Source organism: Nerophis ophidion, linkage group LG09, assembly GCF_033978795.1.
Source record: "Nerophis ophidion isolate RoL-2023_Sa linkage group LG09, RoL_Noph_v1.0, whole genome shotgun sequence".
Lineage (NCBI taxonomy): Eukaryota > Metazoa > Chordata > Actinopteri > Syngnathiformes > Syngnathidae > Nerophis > Nerophis ophidion.
The window spans coordinates 52413788-52430540 of NC_084619.1; the positions used below are offsets into that span (position 1 = coordinate 52413788).

Below are 16753 nucleotides of genomic sequence, written 5' to 3' on the forward strand. Positions count from 1 at the left end.
TTTGAGTCAAAAAGTGATCATTAGGGCTGCACGGAACAAAAACGATTCACATCCGAATTCCGATATTCTTATTCATCCCGATTTTAAATCGATTCATAATTTTCAGTAATCAAGTTATATATGGCTTCAAAAAACATGCAACTGGGGATAAGTTGATTAGCAACACTAAATTGGCCCTAGTGTGTGAATGTGAGTGTGAATGTTGTCTGTGTTGGCCCTATGATGAGGTGGCCTCTGAACCTTTTCATGATATTACGGACCATAGATGGTGAAATCCCTAAATTCCTTGCAATAGCTCGTCGAGAAATGTTTTTAAACTGTTCGACAATTTGCTCACGCATTTGTTCACAAAGTGTTGACTCTCGCCCCTATCCTTGTTTGTGGATGACTGAGCATTTCATTGAAGCTACTGTTCCCAATTAGCCTGTTGACCTGTAGGATATTCCAAATAAGTGTTTGATGAGCATTCCTCAACTTTCTCAGTCTTTTTTGCCACTTGTGCCAGCTGTTTTGAAACATGTTGCAAGCATCAAAGTCCAAATGAGCTAATATTTGCAAAAAATAAAGTTTACCAGTTCTAACGTTAAGTATCTTGTTTTTGCAGTCTATTCAACTGAATATAGGTTGAAAAGGTTTGCAAATCATTGTATTCTGTTTTTATTTAGGAATTACACAACGTGACATCTTCCATGGTTTTGGGTTTTGTAGATAGACAGACAGACAGACACACACACATTTTTTTCATGAGAATACATTTTAGGCTATCTCCATGCAATTAGAAAGGGCTTTTCTAACCTCTAACCTGTTTTGAAAAAGTTAATTTTATTTATCATACAAAATACATTGCGAGAATCGGTTGAAACAAGAAAAAATTCTGAATCGAATCTTCACCCCAACAATCGGAATCAGATCGAATCATTAGGTGCCCGGAGATTCACGCCCTCAGTGATGATTTATCAATGATGGGCGGAACAATCGTATTAACTATACAACCAAACCATAGGCTTTGCCTTGGTAGATTATTTTGAGTTGTAAAGGTGGCAGTTAATGATCAAGGTTGGGAAGAACAATCTTATCAACTTTACTTCAGGACTTTAAAGATTATTTTTTGTCAATTTAGCGAACCATTCCCTAGTGTGTGAATGTGAGTGTTAATGTTGTCTGTCTATTTGTGTTGGTCCTGCGATGAGGTGGCGACTTGTCCAGGGTGTACCTCGCCTTTTGCTCAAATGCAGCTGATATAGGCTCCAGCACCCCCCCGACCCCGAAAGGGACAAGCGGTAGAAAATGGAAGGATGGATGGATGGATGGATGGATGGCTTTGACTTTGTTGATTATTTTTGAGTCGTAAAAGTGGTGGTTATTAATCATTAGTAAGAGGATCAATCACATGAACTACTGTATTTTCCGGAGTATAAGCCGCTACTTTTTTCCAACGCTTTGAACCCTGCGGCTTATAAAACGGTGTGGCTAATTTATGGATTTTTCTTTGCCAACGGCTACAATGTTTTGTATTTAACAAACAGTTGTCATATTACATTGACAAAGACACTATAAAGATCTGTTAATGTTTGTGCTATGGCGCCATCTTTGGGACAAGTTCGCTCACTGCTGGTAGTGCGGGTTGAAAATGTACCTCCTGTTTTGTTCCTTGAACCAGCAGAATTCTTCCGTAGTGTTTCTACTCTTATGGACTTTTCACACATCACTCCCAGCAATGTTTATAAGTTTTACAATATAACTAAAACTATTCATACTTATTAAACTGTCATCCCGGTGTGATGCCTGTAGGAGTGTTTTCATGCATATTTGTACCTGCTATCGTAATGTACCATAATCAAGCAAGCGTTATTAGCATTTGCGAATATGCTAACACGTTTTCAAGTGTTTATTAAGGATCCCCATTAGCTGGTTGCCACAAACACCCACTAGTCTTCCTGGGGTCCACAAACCCAATACAATTACAAGTAAAAGCATATAAGTATATAATTATAACTACACAATACAGACACAAAATAAAAGCATCAATAAGAAAACAAGCAAACAATTTACAGTCACAGAATAATAATTACCATGTAAATATAACTACACATTACAAGACCAAACAAAATCATCAACAAGCAAACTAATTTAAAAACTCAGATAAAATATTACTTTTCTTTTAAAAACCTGTTTACTTTCAATGCTGGTGAGAATTCGAGGTAGGTTATTACAGAGCGATACAGATCTATTAATAAAAAGATTCCGTAAAGTATTCTTCCTGGGACGAGGGAGTACAAAATGCTCCTTACTAGACGCCCTGGGATTATAATTATGTATAGTGCTATTGTGAACTATTTGGGCCATGAGAAAAGCAGGAGTTTTACTACTGGTTACTGATTTAAACAATATGAGAGTATTAGCTGACAACCTGTTAGTATCATTACCTGATAATGGGACGGTATAGCTTGGTTGGTAGAGTGGCCGTGCCAGTAGCTTGAGGGTTACAGGTTCGATCCCCACTTCTGCCATCCTAGTCACTGCCGTTGTGTCATTGGGCAAGACACTTTACACACCTGATCCCAGTGCCACCCACACTGGTTAAAATGTAACTTAGATATTGGGTTTCACTATGTAAAGCGCTTTGAGTCACTATAGATAAGCACTATATAAATTTAATTCACTTCACTTCACAATGGCATTATTATTGTATTGTTTCAGTTTCACAAATTCCTCAGTAAATTCACCAAAATGTTTCTGTGGCGTTGTTGAGGCTGTTTAGCTGATTGGAGAGCCAGCTTCCGCAGCTTGTGGGTCAATGACAATGACTTCTGTTTTGTTTGATCAGCCGTTTTACTGCCGTGTCACAGACACCGTTTGGAAACCATTAAGGTATGTAAATAACATTTTCAAAATATTTCATACCGGTATATATTTGCGGTTGAAAGTAAGGTGCGGCTAATGCAGTATATATAAAAGAATATTACTTTCTTCTAAAATATGGTGGGTGCTGCTTGAGTGCCGGTGTGATCTTTAGCTTGGAAACAAGGTATATTACACACCTAAGTTGCATGTCTGTTCTTGTGCATGAGTAAGCGAATCATGGGCTTTGACTGTGTGGATTCTTTCCAGGTAATCTGTTAATTTCTATTGTGCAAAGTAGCGGGCTATCATCAATAAGACACCGTATCGATCACAAGGATGTTTTGGCATCAAACCTCAAGCTGCTCCTAATGCAAATGTGAGAAGCTCGCTGAGCCTCACAGTGAGCGCCTTTTAAAACCGCAGCAGGAAACTCAGCCAAGTGGCTTGCAGCTCTTCAGGAAACTGGGCTGACCAGGAAGAGGAATCAGCTGCTCTTTGGGGATTAAAGCGAACACTCCTGCAACCGGAGGTGACTTCACTGCTAAAGAGCCACAGTTGTCAGGCATCCTACACGACGCCATTGCTTTCCTGCGTGCACTCACCTCTGGCAGAGAGCTTCTTGGTGTTGATGATTTTCGCAGCGTACTCCTGGCCGGTGGACTTCTTGACGCATCGCCTCACCACGGAGAAAGCACCCCTGGAGCGGGAAAACAAAACAAATACAAATTAAATACACAGAAGACATAGGTAAACAAAATTAAATGAGCTCAAATATCCCTACAAACGAGGCATAACAATGCAATATGTACCTACAGCGAAATTAGCTTACAGTCATCAACAAAGATCACCTTTGTGAATTTACACACAGCATAAAATATTTGGTGGACAAAATGAGACAAAGGAGGAGTGGCATGAAACATCTTTCTTTGGCAGTTACGGAGAAAGTTGCACATGTAAACAAACAACGGTGAGTTCAAGGACCGCTGAAATTAGTAGGACAAAACGGTGCACGCCAAATACTCTCATCAGTGAAGCATGTATAACATACACAGTGAGATTTCTAACAATTAGGAAGGTTTGTGTCATGTTTATCCTCCTACAGAAACCCTATTGAAACAAAAAAAAATAATATCTTCCCTCATCAAAAAGCTCCAGGGAGCCACTAGGGTGGCGGTAAAGAGCTGCATGCTAAAGTTAAGTTAAAGTTAAAGTACCAATGATTGTCACACACACACTAGGTGTGGTGAAATTTGTCCTCTGCATTTGCCCCATCCCCTTGTTCACCCCCTGGGAGGTGAGGGGAGCAGTGGGCAGCAGCAGTGCCGCGCCCGCGAATCATTTTTGGTGATTTAACCCCCAATTCCAACCCTCGATGCTGAGTGCAGGTATGGGTCCCATTTTTATAGTCTTTGGTTTGACTTGGCCGGGGTTTGAACTCACAACCTACCTATCTCAGGGTGGGCACTAGCCACTAGGTCACAGAGTAGGTCAGCTCAAGAGCTGCCAACATCGATTCACAAATGCCTCTTATTTGCCTCTTATCTGTTTACAAACCTTTACATTGCACCAAATATGCCTCTGTGTGCGAATGTTCGGCGTACGAACGCTTCATTCGTTAGGTTTGAAATAACTAAAGACATGTTGTTTTTTTCTAGTTTCTTCAAAATAGTCACCCTTGGCTGTGATTACTGTTTTGCACACTCTTGGCATTCTCTCGAGGTAGTCACCTGAAAGGGTTTTGATGCCTTTAGTGACAATCTACTGTGTAAACAGCCATGAAAATAAAGAAAACGCATTGAAATGAGAAGGTGTGTCCAAACTTTTGGTCTGTACTGTACACACACACGCACACACATATACACACACTAGTGTTTTCGCGATACCTATATTTTGGTACCGATACCAAAATGTTTTCGATACGTTTCGGTACTTTTCTAAATAAAGGGGACCACAAAAAATTGCATAATTGGCCTTCATTTCACAAAACATCTTATGGTACATTAAACATATGTTTCTTATTGCAAGTTTGTCCTTAAATAAAATAGTGAATATACAAGACAACGTGTCTTTTATTAGTAAGTAAGCAAACAAAGGCTCCTAATTTAGCTGCTGACGTACGCAGTAACATGTTGTGTCATTTATCATTCTATAATTTTGAAAAAATTATAAAGGACAAATGGTAGAAAACGAATTAATAATCTACTTGTTGATTTACTGTTAATATCTGCTTATTTTCTCTTTTAGCATATTCTATGTGGCGGACTAGTACTTTTCAGAGGCGGTATAGTACCGAATATGATTCATTAGTATTGCGGTACTATACTAAACCAATATACTAATAATTGCGTACAACCCTAATATACAAACATTTACACACCTACATATATATATATACACATACATGCATCCATCCATCCATTTTCTACCGCTTGTCCCGAGGGGTACTGGAGCCTATCTCAGCTGCATCCGGGCGGAAAGCGGTGTACACCCTGGACAAGTCGCCACCTCATAGCAGGGCCAACACAGATGGACGGACAACATTTACACCCACACACCAGGGGCAATTTAGTGTTGCCAATCAACCTATCCCCAGGTGCATGTCTTTGGAAGTGGGAGGAAGCCAGAGTACCCGGAGATAACCCACGCGGTCACGGGGAGAACATGCAAACTCCATACATTTGTGTGTGTATATATATATATATATATATATATATATATATATATATATATACACACATACACAGTGGGGCAAAAAAGTAGTAATATATCAGGATTTTTATATATATATACACACACACATTATATTTATATATATATATATATATATATATATATATATATATATATATATATATATACACACACACACATATATATATATATATATATATATATATACATATATATATATATATATATATAGATGTATATACACAGTGGGGCAAAAAAGTAGTAATATATCTGGATTTTTTTTCTTGCGTACACTGTTTTCTGCATTGTAATGTACAGTGTGGAAAAAAAGTATTTAGTCAGCCACCGATTGTGCAACCAGTTCTCCCACTTAAAATGATGACAGAGGTCTGTAATTTTCATCATACGTACACTTCAACTGTGAGAGACAGAATGTGAAAAAAAAAATCCAGGAATTCACATTGTAGGAATTTTAAAGAATTTATTTGTAAATTATGGTGGAAAATAAGTATTTGGTCAACCATTCAAAGCTCTCACTGATGGAAGTTGGTTTAGGCTCAAAATCTCACGATAAATGGCCCCATTCATTCTTTCCTTAACACGGATCAATCGTCCTGTCCCCTTAGCAGGAAAAACAGCCCCAAAGCATGATGTTTCCACCCCCATGCTCCACAGTAGGTATGGTGTTCTTGGGATGCAACTAAGTATTCTTCTTCCTCCAAACACGACGAGTTGAGTTTATACCAAAAAGTTCTACTTTGGTTTCATCTGACCACATGACATTCTCCCAATCCTCTGCTGTATAATCCATGTATCCATTTTGATATAAACTCAACTCGTCGTGTTTGGAAGAAGAAGAATACTGAGTTGCATCCCAAGAACACCATACCTACTGTGAAGCATGGGGGTGGAAACATCATGCTTTGGGGCTGTGTATTTTGCTAATAATAATAATAATAATGGATTAGATTTATATCGCGCTTTCCTATTATTAGATACTCAAAGCACTCACAGTGAAGTGAGAACCCATCATTCATTCACACCTGGTGGTGGTAAGCTACATCAGTAGCCACAGCTGCCCTGGGGTAGACTGATGGAAGCGTGGCTGCCAGTTTGCGCCTACGGTCCCTCCGACCACCACCAATCATTCATTCACCAGTGTGAGCGGCACCGGGGGCAAGGGTGAAGTGTCCTGCCCAAGGACACAAAGGCAGCGATTTGGATGTCAATAGGTGGGAAGCGAACCTGCAAACCTCAGGTTTCTGGCACGGCCGCTCTACCCACTACGCCAGGGGTAGGGAACCCATGGCTCTAGAGCCAGATGTGACTCTTTTGATGACTGCATCTGGCTCTCAGATTAATCTTTTAATTGCTTGACACAATAAGTAATGAATAATTCCACTGGTAATCAGTGTTAAAATAACGTTCAAAATATAAAAAAATTCTCATGCATTTTTATCCTTCCATCCGTTTTCTATCGCACCTGTTCAAGACGTGTTATACCCTAATGTTGGTTTTACATAAAAATGCACACATTTACTGTAGTTGTATTCAGTGTTAAAAAAATATATGGCTCTCACGGAAATATATTTTAAAATATTTAGCTTCCATGGCTCTCTCAGCCAAAAAGGTTCCCGATTCCTGTAATACGCCATGCCGCCCGGCTAAGGGGACAGGACGACTGATCCGTGTTAAGGAAAGAATGAATGGGGCCATGTATCGTGAGATTTTGAGCCAAAACTTCCTTCCATCAGTGAGAGCTTTGAATGGTTGACCAAATACTTATTTTCCACCATAATTTACAAATAAATTCTTTAAAATTCCTACAATGTGAATTCCTGGATTTTTTTTTCACATTCTGTCTCTCACAGTTGAAGTGTACCTATGATTAAAATTACAGACCTCTGTCATCATTTTAAGTGGGAGAACTTGCACAATGGTAAGAGGCGACTTTTTACCACAATTTTCTCACCGAAACCTGCCGGTTGACATTCGGTCGGGATCCATATTCGCTTGACCGCTGTGATCCATAGTAAAGCTTCAGCTCCGGGAATTTTAAACAAGGAATCACCGTGTGTTTGTGTGGCTAAAGGCTAAAGCTTCCCAACTCCATCTTTCTACTTCGATTTCTCCATTATTAATTGAACAAATTGCAAAAGATTTAGCAACACAGATCTCCAAAATATTGTGTAATTATGCCGTTAAAGCAGACGACTTTTAGCTGTGTGTGTGCGCAGCGCTCATATTCATAACAGCCCGTGACGTCACGCGTACACGTCATCATTACCCGGGACTTTTTTCTTGAAAAAAGTCCCGGGAAATTTAAAATTGCAATTTAGTAAAATAAAAAGGCCGTATTGGCATGTGTTGCAATGTTAATATTTCATCATTGATATATAAACTATCAGACTGCGTGGTGGGTAGTAGTGAGTTTCAGTAGGCCTTTAAACCAAGGTTCCACCATACGTGCCCGCCTTCTGCCCCCAAAGTCAGCTGGTACGCCGTGACCCTTATGAGGACAAGGTGGAGAGAAAACAAATGCATGGATGTACATATATACATACATATACACTGAGACTGTGGAAGTGTGGTGCAGGAGGAGGGAGGCAACCCAGTACCATTGCACACACATCCAGTCATTATAGCTAAATGGTGGAAATGTGAGAAGGCAACAGGAGAATAGAAGAAGTAGCCTCCTTAAAGCTGCTGCTGCAGTTACTAATGGAGGTGCAGGAAGATTAAAACCGCAGCTACGAAGCCAAAGAAAAAAAAAAAAAAAGGTGCAATGCCAGAAAAAATATGCAGCCCCTGTTTGCCAAAGCCGTGTAAGATAGGTGAGGGTCCTTGTGTATGCAGTAGTAGCAACCATGCACAACAACAGCCAGCATGGCGCTGCTGCATTAAAACATCTTTTTTTTTTTTTTTTTTTTTTTAAACACGCTTGTGCACCAAACAAGTTCTTCCACCATGGCGCAATGCATCTTTACGGGCGGGGATTTGGGGGATTAAAAGAGCGAGGAGGTCGCGGGCTTGAGCTGTTTCTGACAGCCTCCCGTCTCGCGCCGTGTCAACTCCACACACGCACACGGCGGCAAGCGACGCACAAACAGCGGGGAGACGCAAGGGAGAGAGCGCTTACTTTCCGAGTTCCTCGTAGAGCTGGTATTCATCCGTGAAGCGGGTCGAGGTCACCACTGTAGCCATGTTTGACCGAGGTGAGGTGGTAGGAAGGGCGGGAGAACGCCTGGCTTCTCGCCTCGCTGACAGCCGCGCAGAGTGTGGAGAGAAAAGTGGAGGGCTGCGTGCACGAAGGGGCGGGGCCAGGAGCTGGAGGGAACACAGATCGTGTACTGTCGCGAAGACGCCTTCTGTGTGTGTGGGGGGAAAGAAAGTCTGGTTGAGAGCGATATACAGTTGTGATCAAAATTATTCAACCCCCGCACAATTTTGGTGTTTTAGCAAGTTGGACATTTATTCCGTATTTTGTTTATAGTCATATTAAATAAGGATGCATTAAATAGACAAATGCAACTTGAATTACAACATTATATTTTGTAACATACCAAACATTGTCATTTCTCTTAATATCTCATTGACAAAAGTATTCAACCCTTTGAAGATCATAACTCTTAAGAACAGAATAAAGTATTTTCAATCAGGTGTTGAAAACACCTGTAGATGTGTTTAGAACCATAACGAACAACAATTAAACTGATTGAAAAAGACTGTGACGCTCAGCTTCTTGTAGATGGTCAATGGTGTATTTGCAACATGGTGAAGTCCAGGGAGTGGTCAAAGAAGTCAAGAGAGGAGGTAAATTCTCTTCATAAGAAAGGATATGGATATCATCAATCAATGTTTACTTATATAGCCCTAAATCACTAGTGTCTCAAAGGGCTGCACAAACCACAACACAAACCACTACGACATCCTCGGTAGGCCCACATAAGGGCAAGGAAAACTCACACCCAGTGGGACGTCGGTGACAATGATGACTATGAGAACCTTGGAGAGGACGAAAGCAATGGATGTCGAGCGGGTCTAACATGATACTGTGAGGCGGATCAGCAGCGCAGAGATGTCCCCAGCCGATACACAGGCAAGCAGTACATGGCCACCGGATCAGACCGGACCCCCTCCACAAGGGAGAGTGGGACATAGATATAAGAAAATAGCAAAGACATTACACATTCCAAGAGACACAGTTGGGAGCATAATTCGCAAGTTTAAAGCTAAAGGCACAGTGGAAACACTACCTGGGCGTGGTAGAAAGAGGATGCTGTGTGCAACTGCTGTCCGGTATTTGAAGCGTACAGTGGTGAAAAACCCCCGGGTAACAGCTGAGGAACTACAGCAGGACATTGCAGAGGGGGGAACGCAAGTTTCGTCCCAGACAATAAGGCGCGCACTACGAGATGAAGGCCTCCATGCCAGAACTCCCAGGCGCACCCCACTTCTGACTACCAGGCACAAGAAGAATAGACTCCAGTATGCCAAAAATCATCTGGACAAACCCCGAAGGTTTTGGGAAACTATTCTATGGAGTGATGAGACAAAAGTGGAACTCTTTGGGCCTATGAATCAACGTTATGTCTGGAGGAGAAAAAATGAAGCTTACAAAGAGAAGAACACCTTGCCTACTGTTAATCATGGTGGGGGGGTCAATCATGCTCTGGGGCTGTTTCTCTGCCTCAGGTACCGGGAATCTCCAGCGCCTTCAAGGCATTATGAATTCTATTTCCTACCAGGATATATTAGCTGCAAATGTCATGAAGTCAGTGACGAAGCTGAGGCTTGGGAGACGTTGGACCTTCCAACAGGACAACGATCCCAAGCATACCTCCAAATCAACATCAGAGTGGTTGCAGAAGAAGGGCTGGAAGACTCTGGAGTGGCCTTCACAGTCGCCAGACCTAAATCCTATAGAAAACCTGTGGTGGGACTTGAAGAAGGCAGTTGCAGCACGCAAGCCCAAGAATATGAATGAACTGGAGGCCTTTGCCCAAGAGGAATGGGCTAAAATACCTGTAGATGGTTGCAAGAAGCTTGTGTCCGGTTATGTATCACGTTTGAAGGATGTCATTACTGCCAAAGGGTGTTCTACTAAGTACTAAAGATGCATAAAACTAGGGGGTTGAATCATTTTGTCAATGAGATATTAAGAAAAATGTCCTTTTTTGGTATTTTGTAAAATACAGTGTTACAATTTAAGTTGCATTTGTCTATTTGACACATCTTTATTTGATATGATTATAAACAAAATACGGAATAAATGTCCAACTTGCTAAAACACCAAAATTGTGTGGGGGTTGAATGATTTTGAGCACAACTGTAGAGTTGGGTGATACCGTCGTTGTGGCATCGGTCCGATATCAAGCAGATACAGGACCAGTATCACCAATACAGGTTTTGTACTTACGGAGTTTTAAATATCACTTTTTTTTTTTTTTACCCAAGTGAGCTTTTCATGAAAACACAGAGTAGACAGCAGAAATATTTGTCTAGTATTAGTATTGCATTATTCTTTATTTCATATGATAAGGCAGTGGTTCTCAAATGGGGGTACGTGTACCCCTGGGGGTACTAGAAGGTATGCCAAGGGGTACGTGAGATTTTTTTTTTTTAAATATTCTAAAAATTGCAACAATTCAAAAATGTATAAATATATTTATTGAATAATACTTCAACCAAATATGAACAGTGTTGACAGCTAGATTTTTTGCAGACATGTTCCATAAATATAGATGAAAAAGATTTCTTTTTTTTTTTTTGGTGAAAACATTTCTAGAATTAAGTTCATGAATCCAGATGGATCTCTATTACAATCCTCAGAGGGCACTTTTAGTTGATGATTACTTCTGTGTAGAAATCTTTCATTATAATTGAATCACTTATTTATTTTGCAACAACTCTTTAGTTATTTTTAGATCTTTTCTTCCAAATAGTTCAAGAAAGACCACTACAAATGAGCAATATTTTGCACTGTTATACAATTTAATAAATCAGAAACTGATCACATAGTGCTGTATTTTACTTCTTTATCTCTTTTTTTCAACCAGAAATGCTTTGCTCTGATTAGGGGGTACTTGAATTAAAAAAATGTTCACGGGGGGTACATCACAGAAAAAAGGTTGAGAACCACTGTGATAGGGCAGTGTTTTTCAATCTTTTTGGAGCCAAGGCACATTTTTTGCGTTGATAAAATCCGGATGGACGCCACCCATGAATTGATTTACGTGGATCCCAACTCAAACAAGTTGAAAAACTAATTCGGGTGTAACCATTTAGTGGTCAATAGAACGGAATCTGTACTGTACTGTGCAACCAACTAATAACAGTTTCAATCAATCAATCAAAAACCCATACTTGCCAACACTCCTGATTTTCCTGGGAGACTCCCCAAAAATCTCTTGGAGCAACCATTCTCCTAAATTTCTCCTGATTTCCACCCAGCCAACAATATTGGGGGTGTGCCTTTAAGGCACTGCCTTTAGCATCCCATCTCACCTGAAACCTTCACCCCTTAACAGCCGCATGCTGACCTGAGGACGGCCTGTCGTCACGGCCGCTTTTCCTCCATTCAAACAGCGTGCCGGCCCAGTCACATAACATCTACGGCTTTTCATACACACAAGTGAATGCAAGCATACTTGGTCAACAACCATACATGTCACACTGAGGGTGGCCATATAAACAACTTTAACACTGTTACAAATATGCGCCAAACTGTGAACCCACACCAAACAAGAATGATAAACACATTTCGGGTGAACATCCGCACCGTTACACAACATAAACACAACAGAAGAAATACCCAGAACCGCTTGCAGCACTAACTCTTCCAGGACGCTACAATATACACCCCTGCTACCTCCCCTCCCCTCTACCTTGTTTAACTCAAACCCTCCCCCAATCTCCCGAATTCAGAGGTCTCAAGGTTGGCAAGTATGACACCACTATCAGAAATCATTAAAAACAAAAACTCAGTTGACAGTAAAAAGTTGTTGTCGCAATTGTTGGATATGACTTTACCATAACCAAACATGAATCACTATAGCTCTTGTCTCAAAGTAGGTGTACTGTCACCACCTGTCACATACACGCCGTGACTTATCTGGAGTTATTTGCTGTTTTCCTGTGTGTAGTGTTTTAGTTCTCGTCTTGCACTCCTATTTTGGTGGCTTTTTCTCTTTTTTTGGTGTTTACCTGCAGCAGCTTCATGTCGTCCTTTGAGCAATTTTCCCGCATCTACTTTGTTTTAGCAATCAAGAATATTTCAGTTGTTTTTATCCTTCTTTGTGGGGACATTGTTGATTGTCATGTCATGTTCGGATGTACATTGTGGACGCCATCTTTGCTCCACAGTAAGTCTTTGCTGTCATCCAGCATTCTGTCTCTGTTTACTTTGTAGACAGTTCAGTTTTAGTTTGGTTCTGCATAGAATTCCCTACACTTCAAGGCCTTTTTTTAGGGGCACTCACCTTTTGTTTATTTTTGGTTTAAGCATTAGACACCTTTTTACCTGCACACTGACTCCTGCTGTTTCCGACATCTACAACGCAATTAGCTACCGGCTGCCACCTACTGATATGGAAGCGTATTACTCTGTCGAGCTCTAGACAGTACCAATACTCAACAACAACACATTATTTGCAGACTATAATTACTGGTTTGTAAAAAACATTTTTAACCCAAATAGGTGAAATTAGATAATCTCCCACAACAAACCAGACTGTATCTCACGGCACTAGTGTGCCTTGGCACAGTGGTTGAAAAACACTGTTATAGGGTGACAAAATTCTAGCTCCAATGGCACCCTTGGCGACTCCTTTTCCAGGTTTGATAATATTTTTTTGTCCCTCCTAATCTCTGTAGCACCCCATTTAATTTTCCTGAAGGATTCAATAAAGTACTATCTATCTATCTATCTAGAGTAGGCTGGGGTTCTTCACCATTTTGAGCTCGGTGCCCAATTTTTCCACTACAGAGGAGCCCATTCAAATATTATCACTGAATTTGTAATTTTACTTTAGATTTAACTGTATACAATAATTATATTTAATCTTTTTACAGTTTGATATGGTAAACCTTCAAAAACATTGAAATAATGTTGATTATACGTATATGTTTTTTAAAACTGACTTCCAAACAACGTTGCAAAATAGTTGTATTTTTGTAAATTGAGACAAATTTGGTGTCTAACATTGGATCCACGTTGTTGGTTGGAAATGACCAAAATTCAATGGTCAAATCAACACCACAACCTGGCATTGAATAAACGTCGTCAAAAAGCATGTTTTTTTTCAACGTTGTATTTGTGTTGTAGAATATTGGTTGGGAAATGACCAAAATTCAACGGTCAAATCAACATCACAACCTGACATTTAATAAGCGTCGTCAAAAAGGCCTGCTGTTTCAATGTTGTTTTTCGTGTTGTACAATATTGGTTGGGAAATGACCAAAATTCAATGGTCAAATCAATGTCAGAACCCATCATTGATTAAACATTTTCAAAAAGTTAGGTTTGAGGTGCTCAATATCAGGACCTAATTCAACAATTTCTCAACATTGTTTTAATATCTTGTGCTTGCTGGGGTGTTAATCACAAATATTATCACCAAGGCTTAGGTCAGGCTGATTACAAAGATAAATACTAATGAAAGACACTGCAAAAGAAGGGACTCATAAAAACTGATGAAAAAGAAAATACATACAATTACGCAGTTTAAAAAAAAAAAAAAACATCTAACTGGATTGATAATAAATAAAATAAATGTTTCTTAATCAAACTGCCGATAACATTCAAGTGAAAATAAAATACAGCTTTACCACTTAAGAAACGTCTCTCTGACATTAGCTCCAGTGTCAAGTCGGGAACGCATTTTGTATGCGCGTTGAGTCACCCCAAGATGCACGAGGACCAAGACAGGAAGGAATTGCAGGTATGACTTGATTTAATACAAAAATAAAATAACACGGGCTTCACGGTGGCAGAGGGGTTAGTGCGTCTGCCTCACAATACGAAGGTTCTGCAGTCCTGGGTTCAAATCCAGGCTCGGGATCTTTCTGTGTGGAGTTTGCATGTTCTCCCCGTGAATGCGTGGGTTCCCTCCGGGTACTCCGGCTTCCTCCCACTTCCAAAGACATGCACCTGGGGATAGGTTGATTGGCAACACTAAATTGGCCCTAGTGTGTGAATGTGAGTGTGAATGTTGTCTGTCTATCTGTGTTGGCCCTGCGATGAGGTGGCGACTTGTCCAGGGTGTACCCTGCCTTCCGCCCGATTGTAGCTGAGAAAGGCGCCAGCACCCCCCGTGACCCCGAAAGGGAATAAGCGGTAGAAAATGGATGGATGGATGGATAAAATAACACTGGTGCAAAACAGGCAAAGAAAAGGCGGGCCGAACGCACTGTAAGCTAAGCTAAAACTTAGCAGAGTCCAAAATAAGCGTGCCGAGCGCACGAGAAGCTAAGTCAAGACTTAGCACTAGAAAAGACATCAAATATATACCAACGTGTATGTTGCGTGGAGCAAACAAACCATCCAGACATAAACGAGGTAGAGGGCAGGCTTAAATATTCAAGCAATCAATGAAAACCAGGTGTGCGTAAAAACAAGAGCAGGTGGGACAATTGTGAAACCAAGGTAACCAGACAAAACAAGGAATTGCACAAACCAGGGATCGTAAGAGTTTAAAAATAATCTGGGAAGCACACAAAAAGGACTCAAGAACAAAAACTATGTATGATCCGGGAGGCGGGTCATGACATCCAGATTTCTTCTGTTTGTTTGAGGTTGTCATTACTGCCTCAAGTGGTGGAAAAAGTGTATTGCGACTGGGTACAGCTACGCCCCATACAGACCACAGCTGAGAAACAGATGTGTTTTGGCTGCCCTGTCTTACCAGGAATTCATTTACGTGGACCCCGACTTAAACAAGTTGAAAAACTTATTCGGGTGTTACTATTTAGTGGTCAATTGTACAGAATATGTACTGTACTGTGCAATCAATCAATCAAAACTCGGGGGCACTCATGGTAAATGGGTAATACTCGTATAGCGCTTTTCTACCTTCAAGGTACTCAAAGCGCTTATACACTATTTCCACATTCACCCATTCACACACTGATGGTGGGAGCTGCCATGCAAGACCCTAACCACGACCCATCAGGAGCAAGGGTGAAGTGTCTTGCACAAGGACACAACGGACGTGACGAGGTTGGTTGGTAGAAGGTGGGGATTGAACCAAGAACCCTCAGGTTGCTGGCACAGCCACTCTCCCAACTGAGCCACGCCGTCCCCGACTCACAGCCCAACAAAAAATCAATGCCCCCCAGCATTGGTCAACAACCCTTTTGTGCCCTGGTCTCAGCCATGAACCAAGGCAAGAGCTACTGTAGCCCACATAGAAAGAAGAAAGAATAAGGCGTTCGCAGAAATGTCCGCCCTCTGAACAGGAAATCCTGCTCCAATCACTGCTTTTTACAGTTGGCGTAGCTGGAGGTTTATTTCTTTTTAGGGTTTTGTTTTGGGGAGGTGTACATCTCGCTACGCAAGTATACAGGGGGAGCCGTCATAGGGAACTATCATTAATTTTCCTACAATCGTTGTTATTATTTTCCGAATATCGTCAGGATAAAACAGTCAAGTTCCAAAGATCGAAGGGGCAATCAATATTGACATGTTGGCGACCCCCGTCCTCGGCAATTACTCATGTGGCTCATCTCTAAAACTGCCACTGATATCTTCAGATGATAACTTCAAGATGGCGGCGCCCGGAAGGCTTGCGACGTTGAGGAGCTCTTGCTAAAGATGAAACAATTGGCAGAAATACCGGACAATTCTACAAACTTTATGGCTGGCTCACATCGTGGTCACTCCGTGATCACGTACGACCGCCAGACACTTCTGGATGTGGACATATCAGGCCGTTTTGGACTGATAGACGCGTGCTTGCTAGACCTGCTAACTAGCAAGGGAATACTTCGCCCGCTACATCCATCGGCCTGTGAAGCAGGGGAGTATAGTAGCAGCGGGGGCCGTCTACGGACCAGACGCCAGCGGTGTGATCGGAAACGCGGATGCCGAGCGGGGCTAAAAACAAAGCAGAAGGCTAATCCCCACAGAACACCACTTCCCTCCATCCTGAAGCCGGATTTAAATGGAAGATGCGAGACTACTGGTCTGGGTAAGGAGTCAGTTAAATTAGAACAAGTT

The 16753-nt window shown here is 41.2% G+C and overlaps 1 protein-coding gene across 1 annotated transcript; it reads right to left on the reverse strand.

Moving 5' to 3' along the window:
- Positions 1-3396: 3396 nt before the first annotated feature.
- LOC133558833 (calcium/calmodulin-dependent protein kinase type II delta chain-like) lies at positions 3397-8855 on the reverse strand. The gene is made up of 2 exons (XM_061909966.1): positions 8675-8855; positions 3397-3541 (listed from the first exon to the last, which is right to left on the reverse strand). The coding sequence occupies exons 1-2, from the start codon at positions 8737-8739 to the stop codon at positions 3412-3414; spliced, it is 195 nt and encodes a 64-aa protein (XP_061765950.1). The 5' UTR covers positions 8740-8855; the 3' UTR covers positions 3397-3411.
- Between the last annotated feature and the right edge of the window lie 7898 nt (positions 8856-16753).